The following is a 20,573-nucleotide window of genomic DNA, read 5'->3' as shown; positions in this document are numbered from 1 at the left end:
CCCTAATGTCTTACCTTTTTAGTTATCTCACTATTTTCTGCCCCCTTTCCAAAGGACATATGCAGATAGAAAAGCTCTTTGATTTTCAATGTCTCTTTTTTTGTCCTACTTTTATCACTCTCAAAACTCCCATTCTGAGACTTGTACATCTTCTGATTTATTTACTAAGTTGTTTTGCATGCTTAGCAGGTCACCAAAGGGGTTGCTAATCTGAGTAGCTTTTTAATTCTATATAAAAACAATACTCTTTTCCCTTCCCTTCCCCTACATTTGAATTTGACTAATATATTTTCCCAAATGCTTTTCTTCTTTCAATGCTAACTCCTATTTCAAGGAAATTTTAAGCCCATGTGTTTTTAATTTATCCTAAATGTTGTTTCACAAGGGTGATTGCTTTCCAAAAAATTTCATGAGCCCTTCCTACAAATCCTGTTTTTTGTCTTTGGAACACAAAATCACATTTAATAGGCATATAAAAGAATGTTTATCCTAATTACTTCAGACTTAGAACTCAAGATTTCATCAGGTCCTTTCTTTGCCAAACACTTCATTTTTATCCATAACAATGTGATAGCATTGTGCATAGGTTGGTCAGCCAATATTTTTAAGAAGTGCCCACTACTCTAGCATTATTTTGGTACCAAAGCAAATTACAATTTTGTTGATGTTGCCAGAGATAGCAAAGAAGCCTTGTTGTAGGATATTAAACCATTCAGAATCTTTGTTCAAAAAAGATCTCTCAAATGATGCAAAAAATTTTACTGATATGCGACTTTTTATTTATTTTTCATTACATAAACTATAACCAGGACTAATTGTATATGATCCCAAAGGCTCTGTCTTGGGTCCTCTAATCTTTTCTCGCTATACTTTCTCTTGGTGACTACATTTGCTCCCATGGGCTTAATTATCTTGATGCAGATTACTCAGTATATACCCAACCCCAGTCTCCCGTGAGCTTCAGACCTGCCTATCTGACATTTCCAACTATGTATCCCAGAAACATTTTAAACTCAGCATGTCCAAACTCAGCATGTCAAATTCAGCAAGCCCTTGTTTCCCACTAAACCCATCTCATTCCAGACTCCTTCTTTCTGTTGAGGTCACCACCATTCCTTCTAGTCTTCCTGTTTTGTAATCTCTGTCTTGTCTTCTCACTGGCATCAGTCTGTCAGATCTAGTAAATTTCCCAATCTTGCTGCATCTTACCTCCAACATTTTTTTCATTTTATTCTTCCTCTTTCCAGAAAGTCACCATTTTAATTCATTTAAAAAACAAAACAAAACATTTCAAACCTTTCCCTATTCTAGTCCATTCTAACACACTGTTGCCAAAACAATTTTCCTTAGGCATGGATATGACTATATGGATCCTTTTCATAATAACTTGGTCCCAACTAATCTTCCCCTCATATTCTGTAATCCAGTCATCTGACCTCTCTGTTACTCATACACAATACTACATCTCCCATCTCTGTGCCTTTGCACTGATTGTCCCCCATTTCTGGAATGCAGTACTTCATTTCTGCATCATAGAACCCTTTAAGACACAGCCCCAAACCATCTTTTCCATGAAGCCCTAGCTGCCTAGTGCCCTCTCTCTCAATCTTGTATTTAACTACTTTGAATTTATTCTCTTTCTGTTTATTCTGTAAATACTTACATATTTACATGTTGACTCTTCAGTTGGAATGTAGGATATCATTTCATACTTTGTATTCTCAGCACAGTGTCTGGCACACAAATAGTAGATACTTCATAAATGCTTTTGGCTTGATAAATTGAACCTTCCATGTGACCTGGTTCTATATGTGTCCTGTACCACACATTGTTCCACAAACATATCATGTGCCACAAACTCACCAATTTGCTTTGGCATACTAACCCTTAGTTTCCTTATCTGAAAGAGGAGGTAATTTTTTATAAATTTTTCCAGTCTTAAGATGTAAGTGATTATAATTTTCTTTCCACTAAAATCCAAAAGTCAAAAGGATGTTTTATTTTCAAAAATGATTTTCATTTTGGATTTTTCCTATTCAGTTAAGGTAAAATTTAGTAAGCAGAGCATTATATGGTAAAACTATATTTTTAAGTTTTAAAAAGACTTTTTACAATTCTCAATAAAGAATACTTGTAATTTGATATTTTGCTTTTCTTTCAGTTGGCATATTGCATAGTACAATTTTTGGAGAAAGATCCTTCACTCACAGAGCCAGTAAATATTACTTTGATACTTTTTCATTTTAAAATTTATTTTTTTATTGCTGTGGGTTTGAAAAATTAACACCCCCCCCCCCCCCATTTCTTTCCATTTAGGTTATTAGAGGGTTAATGAAATTCTGGCCTAAAACATGTAGTCAAAAGGAGGTAAGTTCTTATCAGTACATACATTTCTTAGTCCTAAGTCAGAACTAAGCAACATATCTGTGGTGATTTTGCCTTTTCTCCCCCCCCCCCTTTTTTTTTTGACATTTCTTAATGTTACTATAGAAAGAATCAAGTATATGTTTCCCTACCAAAAAATTTAACAAGTATACAGAAAATGTTTTGTCATTTCAATAGAATTGTCATGGATATTACATTTTAATTTAGTTCCTCTTTGAAGTAATTTTCATATTTTATTTTTAAATGGTCTTAAAGATATCTAATTCATGTCACTTATCTTTGTTATCTTTGTACCACCACTTATTTCTAAGTGCTTCTTACCAAATTAAGTATAATTTAGCAATCAACAAGCACTTATTAAGTATCTAACGTGGATTGGAACTGTGTTTGGCATGGGGGGGATGCAGATACAAAAATTGAAAAGAGCCCTGCTGTGGGAGACAATGTAGCCTTATATAAATATATGCAGAATACCTACAAATGTATCACTTATCCAGTACCACTACTAGGAAAGTTACTGTCTACTGGGGGGGGTGGAGGGGAAGGAGAGAGAAAAGTGGGGGGAGATGGAGAGGGAGGAAGGTCAGGAGAGAGGAAAAGGGAAAGCGAGGGAGGGAGGTGTATGTGCACATTTCTGAATTCCTTAGTGCAACCTCCCTTAAAACTGTCCACCACTTCTCAAAAAGTCCTCATGCTAATTTAGATATACTGCATGTTGTAGTGCTAGCTTTGATCTTGACCCACACACATAAACCAGTAGGACAGGGGTGCCCAAACTACGGCCTGTGGGCCACATGCGGTCCCCTGAGGCCATTTATCCAGCCCCCACGACACTTCCTGAAGGGGCACCTCTTTCATTGTTGGTCAGTGAGAGGAGCACTGTATGTGGTGGCGCTGCATTGCTCACATACAGTACTACTTCCAGTGACATAATCCTTTGCAAGGCTCCTTGTTCTGAGAGTAACTGAATGAGAATGAGGCACCACGCATGTGACTGCACAATGGAAGATGTCAGCATGGGAAGCAGCAATCTGGGGGAGGGGATTTTGTACTGTGTATACTGCTGCCCAGTATAGTGGTGGTGGTGATGGGCCTGTGCAAGGTGTGACAGGCCCATCCCAGCCAGCGCTGCAGCCTCCGCTATCCCAGACAGTGGTAGACAGATTTGTTCATAGTTTTTTTTTATACTCTGGCCCTTCACTGGTCTGAGGGACAGTGGACTGACCTCCTGTGTAAAAAGTTTGGGACCCCTGCAATAGAACAATAGTAATTAAAAGTCTTCTGTGGCAGCATTTGACTGCAAACAATTTACAGGTGTCCTTGTTAGTAATATATGAGATGGTAATAATAGGTCACTGAAAAATTTCATGTTTTTTTTTTTCAGTGTATTGGGGAGCTTAATTTGAAATGGTATTCTATATCAGATACTTTGTAAAGTAAGACAGACAGACATAATCTAATGGGTATTATTTTTTTTCCTTTTATAAAAGTTTTAATATGCTTGATTTTCTTACAATAGACCATATATATAAATAAAGCATATTCCCAGTTATCTAGTAAAATTTGATATTAAGGTGCTGAAATTTTGTATTTAGTATGTACTCTTTGTTTTCTAGGTCATGTTCCTTGGGGAGCTGGAAGAAATTTTGGATGTGATTGAACCGTCACAGTTTGTTAAAATTCAAGAACCATTGTTTAAACAAATTGCCAAATGTGTATCTAGCCCTCATTTTCAGGTCAGTGATGGAGAGGATCTACTCCTTGTTTTCTTTTGTTTAACAAGCAAGCTACAATGTCCAATGACCTATAGACAGTAGAATTGTTTTTGATAACTTTTTTTCCTGTGAGATAGAAGTGGAATGGATTTTGGGAATACATGTTTTGTATTGCCATTTTTTTGTCTCAATAGAAAATTATATCATTGAAAAAATCTATTAAATTTCATATAGTAGATAGCCATATTAAATAGGAAAAAAAGCACTTCCTAGCATCTTTGGGGCCATATTCTAGGGAGACTAGAAGGCAGCAGAAATTTAGTAAAGAGAAGCAGAGTCAAGATGGCTGCGTAGAGGCAGTGAAAGTTCAGACCTCTGAAAACCCTTCCTTACCGATTACAAACTAAATGCTCCTAGGGGACTGAAAATCAAACCTAACAACAAGACAGAGCCAAGGAACCCTCCTGCTGGACTCAACTTAAAAGGTATGCCCCCACCACTCCCAAAAGCCTGAATTTGAAAACACTCGGGTTTAAGGGGAAGGAATAAGGAAGGTCCCGGGACCCCTCCCCCACCTAGAGCGCTAAGTCTCCAGGGCAGCTGGAACCTCTGGGCGGGCAAGGGTGCTGGTCTGGAGGGAGTACCTGGCGGGCAAAGCTGTGCCAGGCTCAGAGCATCGAACACAGGCGGTAGGGAAGCAGCCTAGTTTCAGCAACACAGACACTCCATATTGTGGCTCCCCCAACCCCCACAGCCCCCCAGGTTTTGGCCTCAGGGCACATCTGGACTTAATCCCATCAAATCCTTCAGATGGCAGGGAAGCTCAAGCTCCAACACCCCTTCCCCACAGACAGTGCTGAAAGATTTGCTGACTAAGCTCCAAGGTTGAAGGCTGACAGAAAAGCCCACAGATCCAACAAAAAAATGAGAGGAACAAGAGCGCAGGCAACTGTACAGAATAAAGAAGGGGGTAAATATGAGCAAACAACAGAAAAAGAAAAAATAGCTTCTATGTAGGCAATGAAAAAAGAGCAAATGGAACAGAGAAGGATGAGGGAATACCAAGCAAAAAAAAAAAAAGAAACCCCAGTGAATTGGATACAGGCTTTGAAAGAACTCAAAATGCAATTCAAAACACAATTAAGAGAGGATGAAGATAACTTTAAAAGCAAGATAAGTTATCTGGAAACAGAAAACAGTGTCTTGAAAGCCAAAATTAATCAGCTTGAATATGAGGCAAAGGAGATGAAAGAGGAAGCAAAGAAAATGAAAGATGACCTCCAAAGAAAATCAGACCTTAAGGAGAAGGATGACCAAAAGCCAGGGATGAAATCCAGTCTTGAAGAACCAGAATACAACAGTTAGAAGCAAATGACTTCACAAGGCAGCAGGACAGTATAAAACAAAATCAAAAGAATTAAAAAAATGGAGGAAAATATGAAGCAACTCATTCACAAAAACAGAAGATTTAGAAAATTGTTCCAGGAGAGACAATTTAAGAATCATTGTTCTACCAGAAGACCATGACAAAAGAAAAAGCCTGGGCATCATATTACAGGAAATTATCCAAGAAAATTGCCCCAATATTCTAGAACAAGAGGGAAAAGTGAAGATTGAAAGAATCCACAGATCACCTCCTATATTCAATCCTCCAACTGACAACATGCAGGAATTTTACAGCCAAAATCAAGAACTATCAGACCAAGGAAAAAATATTATAAGCTGCTAAGAAGAAGTCATTCAGATACCATGGAACTACAGTGAGGATAACATAGGATCTGGCTGCATCTACCCTGAAGGACCGAAAGGCATGGAATATGATATTCTGGAAAGCAAGGGAACTGGTCTACAACCACGAATCAACTACCCACCAAAACTGACTATATTCTTACAGGGGAAAGTATGGCCATTTAACAAAATAGAAGAATTCCAAGCATTTGTAAAGAAAAGAGCAAACCTGAATAGAAAATTTGATGTCTAAGCAGAGAACTCAAGAGAAACATCTAAAGGTAATTAAAAAAGAGGGAAAAAGAAAAACAAAACAAAATATAAAACTTTTGTTTAAGAGACCCAATAATTTAAAATGATAAGTATTCCTGTAAGAAAAGACATCATTGGTAAACTCTTAAAAATCATTTTTATTACCTGGGCAGCTAGAAGAATTACACTTAAAGGGAACAGTGACAAATTTTATAGGATGAAATGCCAAGACATAAATATGTACATATATATATGTATGCATAAATACATATATGTGTGTGTGGATATATATGCATTACACACACAACTAGAGATAAAAAAGGTTAATACTAAAAGAAATGGGGAAAGAAACAAAAGGGGGTAAATTTATATGTCACAAAGAAGCTCATGGCTGGAGGGGGGAGAGCATCAATAAACTGGAAGGGTAAAGAGGTTGGAGATAGGAAATACTCAGCTCTTACATGCATTGAAATTGACTCAAAGAGTGAAGAACAATCAAATACATTGGGGCAGAGAATTGATTTGTGCCCTATAGGGAAGTAGAAGGGTAAGAAACAGATTGGTGGGGAGGGAAGCAATATAAGGGAGGGAGAGGATAAGGGGGTAGACTGTAAAGAAAATTAAGAGATGAATAAGAAGGGGGGGGGGAAAGGAAAGTAAAATAAGGGTGGGGATTATGGGGACTGATTAAAAACAGAATACTGGTATAGAAGGAAATAATGAAAGAGGAGAAAGCAGGACAAAGAGAGAATGTTGGGGAATGCACAAGTAGTAATCATAACTTTGAATGTGAATGGGATGAACTCATCTGTAAAGCGGAAGCAAATAGCAGAGTGGATCAGAAACCAAAATCCTACCATATGCTGTCTACAAGAAACACACATGAGGAGGGTAAATATGCATAGGGTAAAAGTAAGCGGATGGCAAAAAATCTATTGGGCATCAACTGATAAAAAGAAGGCAGGAGTCACAATCACAATATCTGCCAAAGCCAAAGTAAAAATAGATCTATTTAAAAGTGATAGGGAAGGTAATTACAGCCTGATAAAAGGCAGTATAGACAATGAGGAAATATCAGTAGTCAACATGTATGCACCAAATGGTATAGCATCCAAATTTCTAAAGGAGAAACTAGTGGAGCTCAAGGATGAAATAGATAAAAAAACTATACTAGTGGGAGACCCAAATCTTCCTCTATCAGAACTAGATAAATCAAACCAAAAAATAAAAGATAAAAAAAATAAGAAAGAGGTAAGAGAAGTGAATGAAATATTAGAAAAATTAGAGTTAATAGATATATGGAGAAAAATAAATAGGAGCAAAAAGGAATACACAAAGATTGACCATGTACTAGGGTATAAAAACATGGCAGACAAGTGCAAAAGAGCAGAAATAATAAATGCCACCTTCTCAGATCACAATGCAATGAAAATAATCATTAGTAAGGATACATGGAGAGGCAAATAAAAAATTAATTGGAAACTAAACAATATGATTCTCCAAAATCAGTTAAGGAACAAATCATAGAAACAATAATTTCATTGAAGAAAATGACAATGATGAGACATCCTTTCAAAATCTATGGGATGCAGCCAAAAGCAGTACTCGGGGGAAAATTTATATCCTTGAGTTCATATATTAAAAAATTAGAGAGGGCAGAGGTCAATGAATTGGGCATGCAAATTAAAAAAAACTAGAAAGTGAACAAACTAAAAATCCTCAGATGAAGACTAAATTAGAGATCCTAAAAATCAAAGGAGAAATTAATAAAATGGAAAGTCAAAGGACTATTGATTTAATAAATAAGACTAGAAGCTGGTACTTAAAAAAAAAACAAATAAAATAGACAAAGTACTGGTCAATCTAATTAAAAAAAGGAAAGAAGAAAACCAAATTGACAGGATCTAAGATGAAAAGGGAGACCTCACCTCTAATGAAGAGGAAATTAATGTAGTCATTAAAAACTATTATGCCCAATTATATGGCAATAAACATGGTAATCTAGATGATATGGATGAATATTTACAAAAATATAAATTTCCTAGAATAACAGAGGAAAATATAGACAACCTACAAAACTGCATATCAGAAAAAGAAAGTGAACAAGCCATCAATGAACTCCCTAAAAAAAAATCCCCAGGTCCAGATGGATTCACAAATGAATTCTATCAAACATTCAAAGAACAACTAATCCCAATATTAAACAAACTATTTGACAGAATAAGCAAAGAAGGAGTTCAACCAAATTCCTTTTACAACATAAATATGGTACTGATTCCAAAACCAGGCAGGTCAAAAACAGAGAAGGAAAACTAAAGACCAATCTTCTTAATGAATATAGATGCAAAAATCTTAAATAGAATACGAGCAAAAAGACTCTGGCAAGCGATCACAACATATAGGATTCATGCCAGGAATGCAAGGATGGTTCAATATTAGGGAAACTATCCACATAATTGACCATATCAACAAGCAAACAAAAATCACATGATTATCTCAATAGATGCAGAAAAGGCCTCTGACGAAATACAATATTCATTCCTATTGAAAACAGTAGAAAGCATAGGAACAGAAGGGCTTTTCCTAAAAATAATAAACAGTATTTATTTAAAACCATCAGCAAACATCATCTGCAATGGGAATAAACTAGAGGCCTTCCCAATAAGATCAGGAGTGAAACAAGGATGCCCATTATCACCTCTATTATGTAACATTGTACAAGAAATACTAGCTGTAGCAATTAGAGAAGAAAAAGAAATTGAAGATATTAAAATAGGCAGTGAGGAGACCAAGCTATCACTCTTTGCAGTGGATATGATGGTCTACTTAAAGAATCCTAGAGATTCAATCAAAATGCTAGTTGAAATAATCAACAACTTTAGCAAAGTTGCAGGATACAAAATAAACCCACAGAAGTCATCAGCATTTCTATATATTTCCAACACATCACAACAACAAGAATTAGAAAGAGAAATTCCATTTAAAAATCACCCTAGACAATATAAAATACTTAGGAATCTATCTGCTGAGACAAACACAGGAACTATATGAACACAAATACAAAACACTCTCCACACAATTAAAACTAGATCTAAACAATTGGAAAAACATTTATTGCTCATGGGTCAGACAAGCTAACATAATAAAAATGACCATCCTACCCAAATTAATTTACTTATTTAGTGCCATACTCATTGAACTACCAAGAAACTTTTTTACTGAATTAGAAAAATCCATTACAAAGTTCAATTGGAAGATCAAAAGATCAAGGATATCCAGGGAAATCATGAAAAAAAAAATGCGAAGGAAGGAGGCCTTGCCGTCCTATATCTCAATCTATACTATAAAGCAGTGGTCATCAAAACAATTTGGTTGGTACTGGCTAAGAGACAGAAAGGAAGATGAATGGAATATAGTTGGGGTAAGTGACCTCAGCAAGACAAAAGCCCAAAGATCTTTTGGGACCAAAATCCACTATTTGATAAAAACTGCTGGGAAAATTGGAAGACAGTATGGGCGAGATTAGGTTTAGATCAATATCTCACAACGTGCACCAAGATAAACTCAGAATGGGTGAATGACTTGAATATAAAGAAGGAAAGTATAAGTAAATTAGGTGAAGACAGAATAGTATATATGTCAGATCTTTTGGGAAAGGAAAGACTTTAAAACCAAGGAAGAGCTAGAAAAAAAATCACAAAATATAAAATCAGTAATTTTGACTATGTCAAATTAAAAAGTTTTTGTACAATCAAAACTAATGCAACCAAAATTAGAAGGGAAGCTACAAATTGGAAAAAAAATCTTCATTATAAAAACCTCTGACAAAGGTCTAATTACTCAAATGTATAAAGAGATAAACCAATTGTACAAAAAATCAAGCCATTCTCCAGTTTATAAATGGGCAAGGGACATGAATAGGCAATTTTCAGTTAAAGAAATCAAAACTATTAATAAGCACATTAAAAAAGTGTTCTAAATCTTTTATAATCAGAGAGATGCAAATCAAAAGAACTCTTAGGTATCACCTCACACCTAGCAGATTGGCTAACATGACAGCAACAGAAAGTAATGAACCCTGGAGGGGATGTGGCAAAGTCAGGACATTAATGCATTGCTGGTGGAGTTGTGAATTGATCCAACCATTCTGAAGGGCAATTTGGAATTATGCCCGAAGGGCGCTAAATGGCTGTCTGCCCTTTGATCCAGCCATAGCACTGTTGTGTTTGTTTAGCAAAAGATCATAAGACCAAAGACTTGTACAATAATTTTTATAGTTCTGCTATTTGTGTTGGCAAAAAAAATTAGAAAATGAGGGAACGCCCTTCAGTTGGGGAATGGCTGAACAAATTGTGGTGTATATGTTGGTGATGGAATTCTATTGAGCTCAAAGGAATAACAAACTGTAGGAATTCCATGGGAACTGTTACAACCTCTAGGAATTGATGCAGAGTGAAAGGAGCAGAACCAGGAGAACATTGTACACAGAGACTGATAACACAGTGGTACAATCGAATGTAATGGACTTCTCCATTAGTGGCAATGTGGCAATCCTGAACAACTAGGAGGGACCTACGAGCAAGAACACTATCAACATTCAGAGGAAAAACTGTTGGAGTAGAAACACAGAAGAAAAACAATAGCTTCATTACTTTGGTCGAGGGGACATGGCTGGGGATGTAGTCCTTAAATGAACATCCTAATGCAAACGCCAACAACACAGAAATAGGTTTTGATCAAGGACACATGTAATACCCAGAGAAATTGCACGTCAGCTACAGGAAGGGTGGGGAGAGGTGAGGGAGAGAAATAATATGATTCTTTTAACCAAGGAATAATGTTCTAAATTGACTCAATAAATAAAAATTAAAAAAAAATTTAGTAAAGCCCCATCTAGGTTTTTTATTTGAACAAAGAATATTATTGGAAATTAGATTTTTGATGGAGAAAGTTCATTCTTAGCTGATAAAATGTTGGATTTTGTTGTTTATTTCTTACAATTTAGAGCTGGGAGAGACCTTAGAAATAAATTTCTTTGCTTCTCTCTTTTTACAGATTAGGAGATTTAACCTTCCCAGACAGATTAAGTGATGATCTAGGTCATCTGGGGAAGATGGGCGTTAAGAAGCAGAGGTGGGCGTTAGGGGGATTCAGAAACAGATTATTTACTTCTAATGCTAGTGCTTTTTTATTACACCACCATCCTGCCTTTTCGGTGTTTTTCGTAACATTAAGACTTTTATCCTTCAAAGTTATAAGTATGGTAAAGAATAACTTCCTTTATAAATCATGTTTATTGTGTTAAATTTGTTTCTAGTATATCAGCCCTAAAAGAAATACTTTACCTAAATTCTACCATTCCTCCAAAGTTGGAGATATTATGTAACAATTAGTTTTAATTTTGGTTGGAAAGCTCAAAAGGCAATTTGTATTGTCATTTTATGATAAGGATCACAGCATAAAACTAAGAGCATGATTTGGGACAAGATAATAACACCTTATGTCTATATAATAACAGGCATCTAGATGAAGATAGTTTTCACTCAGATATGTGGCTGTTTGATAAAGCATGCAGGTCATCTTATAGATTATACATCCGAATTTTAGATTGAATTTTTCAATTTTAGTTAAAATGATTGGCCCTCCATAGAGTAGTTGTTCATTCATTATTGTGAGTGTCTAGAAGACTAATATTCAAAGTCAGCTGAATTTTGTTCAGAAAATAAATGGATAGTAAGAACAATAATTTTTTGGTAAGTTGAAGGGAGGGAGATATTGCTAGATTTTCCAAATCCATCATTTTGGGGTGAAAGAAAGTGATCAAAAAAGGGAGAAATCTGCCACTTGGTATAGATGAAACAGTGATAGCTGAACACCAAGAGAACACAAAGCTGTTCAATTCATATTTGCTTTTCTCCTTGCCAAGGAGAACAATCTTTGAATTGTCTGGGGCAGAATAAAAATAGCTAATAGTATGTCAATACTCAAGACTTATAGGCAGCAATAATAATAATAATAACAATAATGAAATATTATATAACTGCCTATCACGTTCATGTCACCAGACCCAGAGGACCTACATTCCTGGAGTAATGTCAGAACTAGCAGATGTTAGAGTTGAATCATTGTCAATAATCTTTGAAAGACTATAGAGAATTCGGGAGGAATATAGTAAGATTAGAGAAAAATAAATGTCCTAATTTTCCAAAAAGCAAAATCAACAAACTATAGGCCAGTGAATTTGACTTTTCAAGCCATAGAAAAGTTCTAGAAATTATTATTAAGCCTAGCTACCAGAGTGGTAGGAAGCAGTATCATGAAGTTTCCAAATGAATCTAGAAAATATACCAGATTGAATCCTGATGGAGAAATCTAGAAAAAATCAGATTGAGTCCAGCCCACCTTAATATAGGCGGACAGACAGGGAGATCAATGGACTGAGGATGGGATCAGGTCAGGTGTGAGTACTCATACTGAGAGAGAGACTGTGCACCAGGGCAGAAGAATGGCCCCAAACCCTTACCAAGGCACCTTTACATTTATACTGGGGCTCTACAATAGGGCCAAGTACAAACTGGACGCCTTGTCACCCACTATCCAAGTCATAGTCATAGTTTCAGGGTGGTCAGAAGGAAACCCACATAGAGGAATGATGTTCTAAATAGAAATGTCCTCGGCTGTATATGGAAAAAGGAGGAAATTATGAAACCAGTAGCAGAAGTGGAAGTGTAGCTTAGACTCTGGGTGTAGAACAGGACTTCATCTAAAGCATCTATTCCAATCTGAAGATGAATAACCAAGGCAGGACACCTACCTTGAACCCACAGAGCCTTCCAGCTGTTAGGGGTGTAGTCTAGCATTCTAGTGGTCTAGTCTACTCCTGCACAGACTCAAACCCAGACTAGAAACTTGCAGAACTCAGGTAGAGAGTAGGGGACAGGAGAAGCAAGCAATCAGACTTGTCCTGGAGTCGAACACCTTGGAAGTATTAATCTAATAGGCCCCCAATTTGTCCCTGAGATCCTAGAATAACACAATATTCAGTACCCCAAGAAAATAGTAATAGGACCAGCCCAAACCTTCCCTCCAATTGTATGGCAGAGGTCAGGCCTAACTAACATCAGGTTTGAAGTCAGGAAGTAAGCTGGAAGAATGGGCAAACAAATAAAAAGAACTCCACCATAATGAGCAGTTATGGTGGCAGGAATGCTCAAGCCACAAATGCAGAAAAGAATGCTTTCAAATATCGACCAGCATTGCCTCAGGGATGAACACATCTTAAACACAAATTCAGCTAGTGTTCCTGGAAGAGATGAAACAAAAGTTTAAAAATGTTTTTATGAATGGAATGAGAACTCCTGAGGAAAAAATGGAGAATGAGAGCTATGGAATAAAGAATTGGTATGGGAAGTAAAAGCATGACATGAGATTTATAAAACAAAAAAACACCTTGCCTAAGCATCAAACTCTGAAAATTAAAATGGAAGAAATAACAGCTAATGACTTCATGAGGAAACAAATATTAAAATCAAAAGGCAAAAAGAAACAATAGAAGAAATTATAAGATATCTCATAGCAAAAGGAACTGACCCAGAAAAAGTTGAGAAAAATTTTAAAAATTATTGGGCTGTCTGAATGCCAAGACCAAAAGGAGAGCCCTACATATCTTATTTCAAGAAACCTTAAAAGAAAATTACAGATATCTATTAGAATCAGAGGGCAAAATGGAAATAGAAAGAATCTTCTGGTCACCTTCTGAAAGAAACCCCCCAATGGAAATTGCCTGGAACATCATAGTAAAAATCCAGAACTTGTAGGTCAAAGGAAAAATACTGCAAGCAGCCATAAAGAATTTAAGTTCTTGGGAACCACATAATCAGGGTTTATAAGTACACATCTATAGATACAAGAAGGGGGGCAGAGAGGGGACTGCTGGCCCTTGAACCTCAATTTTATCCGAACTGGTGAAAAGAAAGAATACATGCTCAAAACACTTGGGCTGGGAACAAAAATACATTTCAAAAGGGAATGAGGAGATAAAGGGAGGGGGAGTGAGAAGGGGGGAAGAGAGAACTAGAGAAATAGTAGATTAAGGGAAGGATTAGTCTAAATCAAAATAAACTTCAAAGTTGCATTAAAATATTTATTGCTCTTTTTGAAGTGGCAAAGGATGAGAATTCAAGGGGATGCTCATAAACTGAGAAATAGATGAACAAGTTATGGTAAATAAATGTGATAGAATACTGTTGTGCTCTGAACTCGTATTATAATGACCAAGTGGGATTCCAGAGGTCTCATGATAAAATGTGTTACCCACCTCCTGTTAGAGAAATAAAAGACTCAAAATGCCGAATGAGACAAATGTTTTTGAAATGACCAATTTTGACTGGTTATACATGTTTGTAAAGAGTTTTGTTTTTATTTTGTTCTCATTTTGGAGGAGGGTAATAGGGTGAGAAGAGAGATCTTGACCTGTTTAAATCAAAATTAAAAAAAAAGAAAGAAACTTGCTAAAAGGGCACTCAGTGAACATAAAGAAAAAGAACCAATGTTCAAGTCAATTTGGACTAACCTTATTTCCCTTTTTGACCAGAGAGCTTGAGGAAACTAGATAATTTCTCTTTTTAGCAAAGCATTTGACAAAGTTTTTTAATAGTAGTTACTCCTGTGAAGAAGATGAATGATATGAACTAGGTGATGGTATAGCTTGATTTGAACAGATTGAACAATCTGAGCCAAATTAGATCATTAGTTGCTTATGTCACCTTTGCAGGAAATCTTTAGTACAATATCTTTGGCATCTGTGCTTAACCATGTGCTGTTTAACATTTTTATCAGTAACTTGGTGGAAGACATGTGTGGCATACTTATCAAATTTGCAGACAGTTCAAAACTGGGAGAAAAACTAAAGTGTGTAAGACTGAAGCAGTATGAAATGTTTTGCCAAATGTAATGGGATGAAATTGAATAGGGATGAGTTAAAATATTATAGTTAGGTTCAAAAAATCAACTTCACAATTATAAGGATGGAAAAAGCTTATGTTTACATTAGTTTGTCTTAAAAACCCCAGGCCTTAGTAAACTACAAGTTCATTAAGAGTCATAAATATAATATGGCAGCCGAAAAATAATAGTGTGATCTTAGACTGCCTAAAGAGAGGCACAGTGCCTAGAATTAAAGAACAGCAGTCTCACTGGCCTCTGCTTTGACCAGGCTACTTCTGTTATTTTGTAGTTAATCCTCCATTCTATATTTTAGGAAAAAACATTGATAATGTAGAGAACTTTCAGAATTGGGCAAACAGGAATGTAAAAGTCCTTGAGTTCATACCACACTGATCATTTGGAAGAATTGGATGGGAACATCTAGATTGGAAAATAGAAAACTCTGGAGAGATATGGCAAATGTGTTTAGTTGTTTGAAGAGCTTTCATTCAGAAGAGGAATTAGAGTAGTGCTACTTGTGTTCCTAGAGGATAGAACTAATGATAATGATGATGATGATGATGATAATAATAATAATAATAACTTAACGAGGACTGGAAGATATTAAGAGGTTGGAAGTAGAAAAAACCTTTCTGAGCTACTTAGGAGATGAATGAATTTCTATTCCCTGGAGATAGACCCTCAAGGAAAAGGCAGAATTTTTTTTTAGGTTTGTTGTAGAAGAAATTCTTTTTCAGATAAGAGTTGGATCAATTATCCTCTCAAATCCCTTCCAACTTTGAGGTTCTGTGATTCTTCATCTTTGGAGAAATTGAGCTAGAGTTGGGATTTGGAGAGTAGAGATTGATGGTGTTTTAAACAGTGTTCATAGATTGCACAAGCAATAATAATATTTTATGCGACATCATTCCTTTATAGGCTCTTGTGCATAGTACTTTTAAATGCAATAGTTCCTAATTTACATATGGTTGTTTTATATTTTAACTCACTTAGGATATCATAAAGAACAATAAGCCAAAGGACTTTCCCTAAATTTTTTGTATTCTTAATGCAATACCTTGTACATAGTAAATACTCAAGATAGTTGAATGAATAATGACACATGTAAAGCACTCTCTCCCCAATAGGCACCTGGCATGGGTAGTACAAGTTTTATTATCCTGATTTCAGATGTAAAAACCGAATTTTAGAGGTTACATGTCTTATCTTATTTAAGGTCACACAGCCAGTAGATGATGACATTCTAGTTCTCATTCCAAGGCTAGTGCCCAGACTGAGTGAATGCAAAGATGGGAATGATTGAGGAAAAAGAAAAGAAGTGAGAGAATGTCAATTTTAGAAAATGATAAAATGCCTAAGAAACCATAGATTGGTTACCTGTTTTTTTTCCAGACCATCCATTATTAATCTAAGGTTTTAGATATTGCCTTTTTTTCCTCAAAGAACTTTTATAGATACTGTCACTGCCCAAATGCAATCTCTATAAGGAGAAATGGAAAAAACTCAGAAACTTTCCCAAAGAGAGTTTGCAGGTTACTGTCAGAATCTGAATTAGACTTAAGGAATTCCTAGTTTCCTATTTTGTCCTAGTATCCCATCTTTTCTCTTTCCAATTCTCTGACAATAATGTCAGAATATGGTATACTAAAAATGTTTTTTTTTTTTCATTCTTCAGCATCAGTTATGGGGTGTCATTACAGCCTGAGAAAGATGAACAGATCCAACCCCTCCCCAATATTTTTTCTCACTTTAAAATGTTGTCCTTAATTTGTATGAGAGTAGGAAGTCAGCATCTCTCCTCCTCTCTCCTCCCAAGTCCCACCTGGTAGATAATGTAGTATGCCTGCCCCCCCCCAAAATTCACAGGTCAGAATAGGATTTAAACATATCAGGAAGGAATTGTAAGAAAGAGGGAGTGAATGAGTGTGCAATAGAATTATTTTGGAGATTATATAAAGAGTATATAGGAAGACACAAAGTCCATTTTCTGTCTTAAAATTAGGGAACCATTTAGGAATTTGCAGAGATATTTAAAATACATTTCTCAATGAATTAAAATGTTGTTAATATTTAGTTTTGTATCTTATTTAAATATCATTGATTTGACTTTATTTTTTAGCAAGAGAAAGAAAAATGACCACCTAAAACATGTTTAAGTGCTTAGAAATGGTAACATTTTGTTTTATCTTGGTCTTTTGCAAAGCCATTATCTGATTTTTTTCTTTAGATATTTATTTTATTTTCCCTTTCTCCAAAGGTGGCAGAGAGAGCACTGTATTATTGGAATAATGAATACATCATGAGTTTGATAGAGGAAAACTCCAATGTCATCCTTCCCATCATGTTTTCCAGTCTCTATAGGATTTCCAAAGAACATTGGAACCCGTAAGTTTTAGTTAAGGATTTTGCCTTTTTCAGTTCATTTAAGAGCTGGTTATGTCACTCCTTATCTCAGAAAAACCTCAGAGGCCAAGTAAAGTTCAAGGTCTTCTTTTTTTTTTTTTTTGCCTGGCATTTAAGATTTTCCCTCCACAATCTGGTGTCACCCAGCCTTTCTAGAAGTCTCATCTCATACTATTCTCCTTGCATTTACTAAATAATCCAGGTAAACTGATGTGTCTGTCTTGAGACATTCTTCATTCATTTCTGCCTCAGTGCTTTGATTCACACTATCCCCTATACCTCTACTTCCCTGTTTTTCCCCATTCAATTCCTGCAATCCTTCAAAACCCAATTCAAATGCTGCTCCTCATTTTCTCTTAAACTTCTGCCCTATCTCCACTTCCAGTCAGTAATAATCTCTTTTTCACTCCTTCCTCTTAAAGCACTTTGTACCTCTCTAATATATTTACCATTTATTATTGGGAATTAGAAGACTTTTCAGATGTGTCCTATTTCCTATTAGACAATAACCTTTATTATGACAGAGATGATCTTATACAATCCTTGCACATTCCTCAGCACTGAGTATCATAGGAACCATACTCTACACATTGTGGGTACTTGACAAATGTTTGTTGAATTGGATTGACTGATCCTCCTGAAACTTAGGAAAATTCCATAGGGGAAAAATTATCATGTAAAACATTCAAATATAGGTTTAAAATTCAGTTGAGCATAAGTAAAAATCACATTTAATTTTCATTAACCTTAATATTTGCATTTAAGATAATTTCATGTCATGGAAACATCTTAATTGGTAGTAATCACTAATAGCAATTTAAAAAAAGAATATCAGTACTTATATAAATAAGAATCAACATATTAAGAAAGTCATGTAGGGGTGCAGCTGGGTAGCTCAGTGGATTGAGAGTCAGGCCTAGAGATAGGAGGTCCTGATTTCAAATTTGGCCTCAGATACTTCCTAGCTATGTGACCCTGGGCAAGTCACTTAGCCCCCATGGCCTAGCCCTTACCACTCTTCTGCCTTGGAACCAATACACAGCATTGATTCTAAGGTGGAAGCTAAGGGTTAAAAAAAAAAAGAAAAATAGAAAAGAAAATCATGTAGGGCATTCATAGAGAATCTTTAAGAGTTTCACATGCAAATTTGCCAAATCCTGTTTTTCCTCACGTAAACTTAATGGGTTACATTTATAAGAATTGTTTTATAAGATAGTAATAGCTATGATACTAGCATTTATATAATGCTTTCAGGTTTATAAAACACTTTACAAATATTATCTCATTTGATCCTTACAACAACCCTGGGAAGTAAGTACTATTATTATCTCCATTTTACAGATGAGGAAACTGAGGCAAACAGGTTAACTGCCTTGTCCAGACACACATAGCTACTGAGTGTCAAAGGCAGGATTTGAACCCTGGTTTTCCTGACTCCTGGTGTGATACTGTTATAGCAGAAAACCCATAAATGTCACATACATTCATAGGATTTTAGAGCAGTTAGAGACCTAACATAACTTGTCTAACTTCATTTACCCAATGAGAAAAGAAAGACCTAGTCATGTGACTTATCCAAAGCTTTTCAGTTTTCTAGCTTAAGGCTCCCTTCCTCTTTAAGGTGTCAACTTAACCTATTGGACACTTTCAAAGCAGACTTTCTAATTTGTTAGAAATTATTTTAATTTTTGGTTTCTCCCCTTGATAGTGATTAGTTTAGGGCAGTAAATGTTTTTATCCCTGTTCTCTCATTGCCCTTGACTTAAACTAGAATATTCTTTAGAACCAAACAGAGCTTATGTTGTCTCTTTGAAGTAGAGAGGAGGCAAAAGCTTAGAAACCAGTACACTTACTGAGAAGTAAGTCAAAACTGGATACTGCATTCATTTAGCACATACATTAATAGTAATGGCAGACATTATATAGTAGTTTATAAAGTGCTTTACATCTATTTTTTTCATTTGATATAGCAATTCTGTGAGGCAGGTACTATTATTATATTCATCTGACAGATGGGAAAACTGATCCTGAGAGAGGCTAAGTGATTTTTCCCCAGAGTCCCACAGTAATTATCTGAGGCAGGATTTTAACTCACATCTTCCTGACTCTAAGACCAGTATTGTATCCATTATGCCAATTAGTTTTCTAGATTGTTTGTGGCAATACCTGTTTCCTTGACATTATTGTTGTAGGATAGAAATTATACTTTAGATATTGATGCTAAAAGCTGTTTTTGTTTAGATCCAGATTTTGTTAGCCTACAATAAAAGGCAGCTAGCCTAAATGTTTCCTGACCACAGGCAGAGATCTGAATCTTGGCTGGGTGTCTAACAAACATATGTCATTGGGTCACAAAGGAGGAGATGGGACAAGAGCCGATGGTTCAGTGCCAATCCATTGCCATCACTAGAAATCTCTTGCTTATCTACTGCTGACGTGACATCAGCACCATCATCATTGAGACAACATATTCATTCATCTATTTGAATCTTTGTGGAAGTGAGTTTTGATTTTTTGAAATTCTGTAGATTATTATTTAAAAGCTATTTTTTTTTGCAAATGCAAGATTCAAAAGTTTGGACTCTTATCTTTACTTTCTTTTAGGAGGAAATTATTTAATGTCTGCATTCGTCTCATAATTGCTAAGTACCCACATGTGTAGATTTATTCTCTCTACCTTCCTAGGAACATTCCACATTGTTGGCACAGAGAACTCACACTTGAAATCCTTTCACTTTGCCAGTCTGTAGGGTGGTATTATGTTCCTGGCTGAATGAACTCTTTCCTTGAATAGTGAAGAGGGGAATTGCAGATCATTTCTAGTTGAACCAACTGGGAAGTGATGGAGACAAAGAAATTAGAAAAGCTCATCCAAATTAAAATATTTTTTTAGTTTCATATATCACAGTGTAAAGTAAGACCAATTAATGAATACTCTCTCCATATTTTACAGGGCTATCGTGGCTTTAGTGTACAATGTATTGAAGGCATTTATGGAAATGAACAGCACCATGTTTGACGAGTTAACAGCCACTTACAAGTCAGATCGCCAGCGGTAACTCTTTAAAGCTTTTTTGTCAGCTGTGCATAAGCTCCCCTATTTAGTTCTTGCCTTGTTTGCCTTGCCTCTTGCCTGCTCATTTG

General features: G+C 35.8%; 1 protein-coding gene across 6 annotated transcripts in view; it reads left to right on the top strand.

Annotated features, from left to right (window-relative positions):
• Window positions 1-20,573, top strand: part of PPP2R5E (protein phosphatase 2 regulatory subunit B'epsilon) — a 267,308-nt gene that overhangs the window by 234,747 nt on the left and 11,988 nt on the right. For 4 of the 6 annotated variants that reach the window (XM_007472987.3, XM_001369407.4, XM_007472990.3 and 1 more), the window contains 5 exons: window positions 2,162-2,215; window positions 2,317-2,367; window positions 4,002-4,121; window positions 17,284-17,411; window positions 20,383-20,484. In XM_007472987.3, the coding sequence (XP_007473049.1) occupies window positions 2,162-2,215; window positions 2,317-2,367; window positions 4,002-4,121; window positions 17,284-17,411; window positions 20,383-20,484 (455 nt within the window). The remainder of the gene's footprint in view (window positions 1-2,161; window positions 2,216-2,316; window positions 2,368-4,001; window positions 4,122-17,283; window positions 17,412-20,382; window positions 20,485-20,573) is intronic. The other 2 variants (XM_007472988.3, XM_056810864.1) reach the window with 1 other exon arrangement.

Source organism: Monodelphis domestica, chromosome 1 (assembly GCF_027887165.1).
Source record: "Monodelphis domestica isolate mMonDom1 chromosome 1, mMonDom1.pri, whole genome shotgun sequence".
Classification (NCBI taxonomy): Eukaryota; Metazoa; Chordata; class Mammalia; order Didelphimorphia; family Didelphidae; genus Monodelphis; species Monodelphis domestica.
This window is presented reverse-complemented; position numbering and strand designations above follow the sequence as displayed.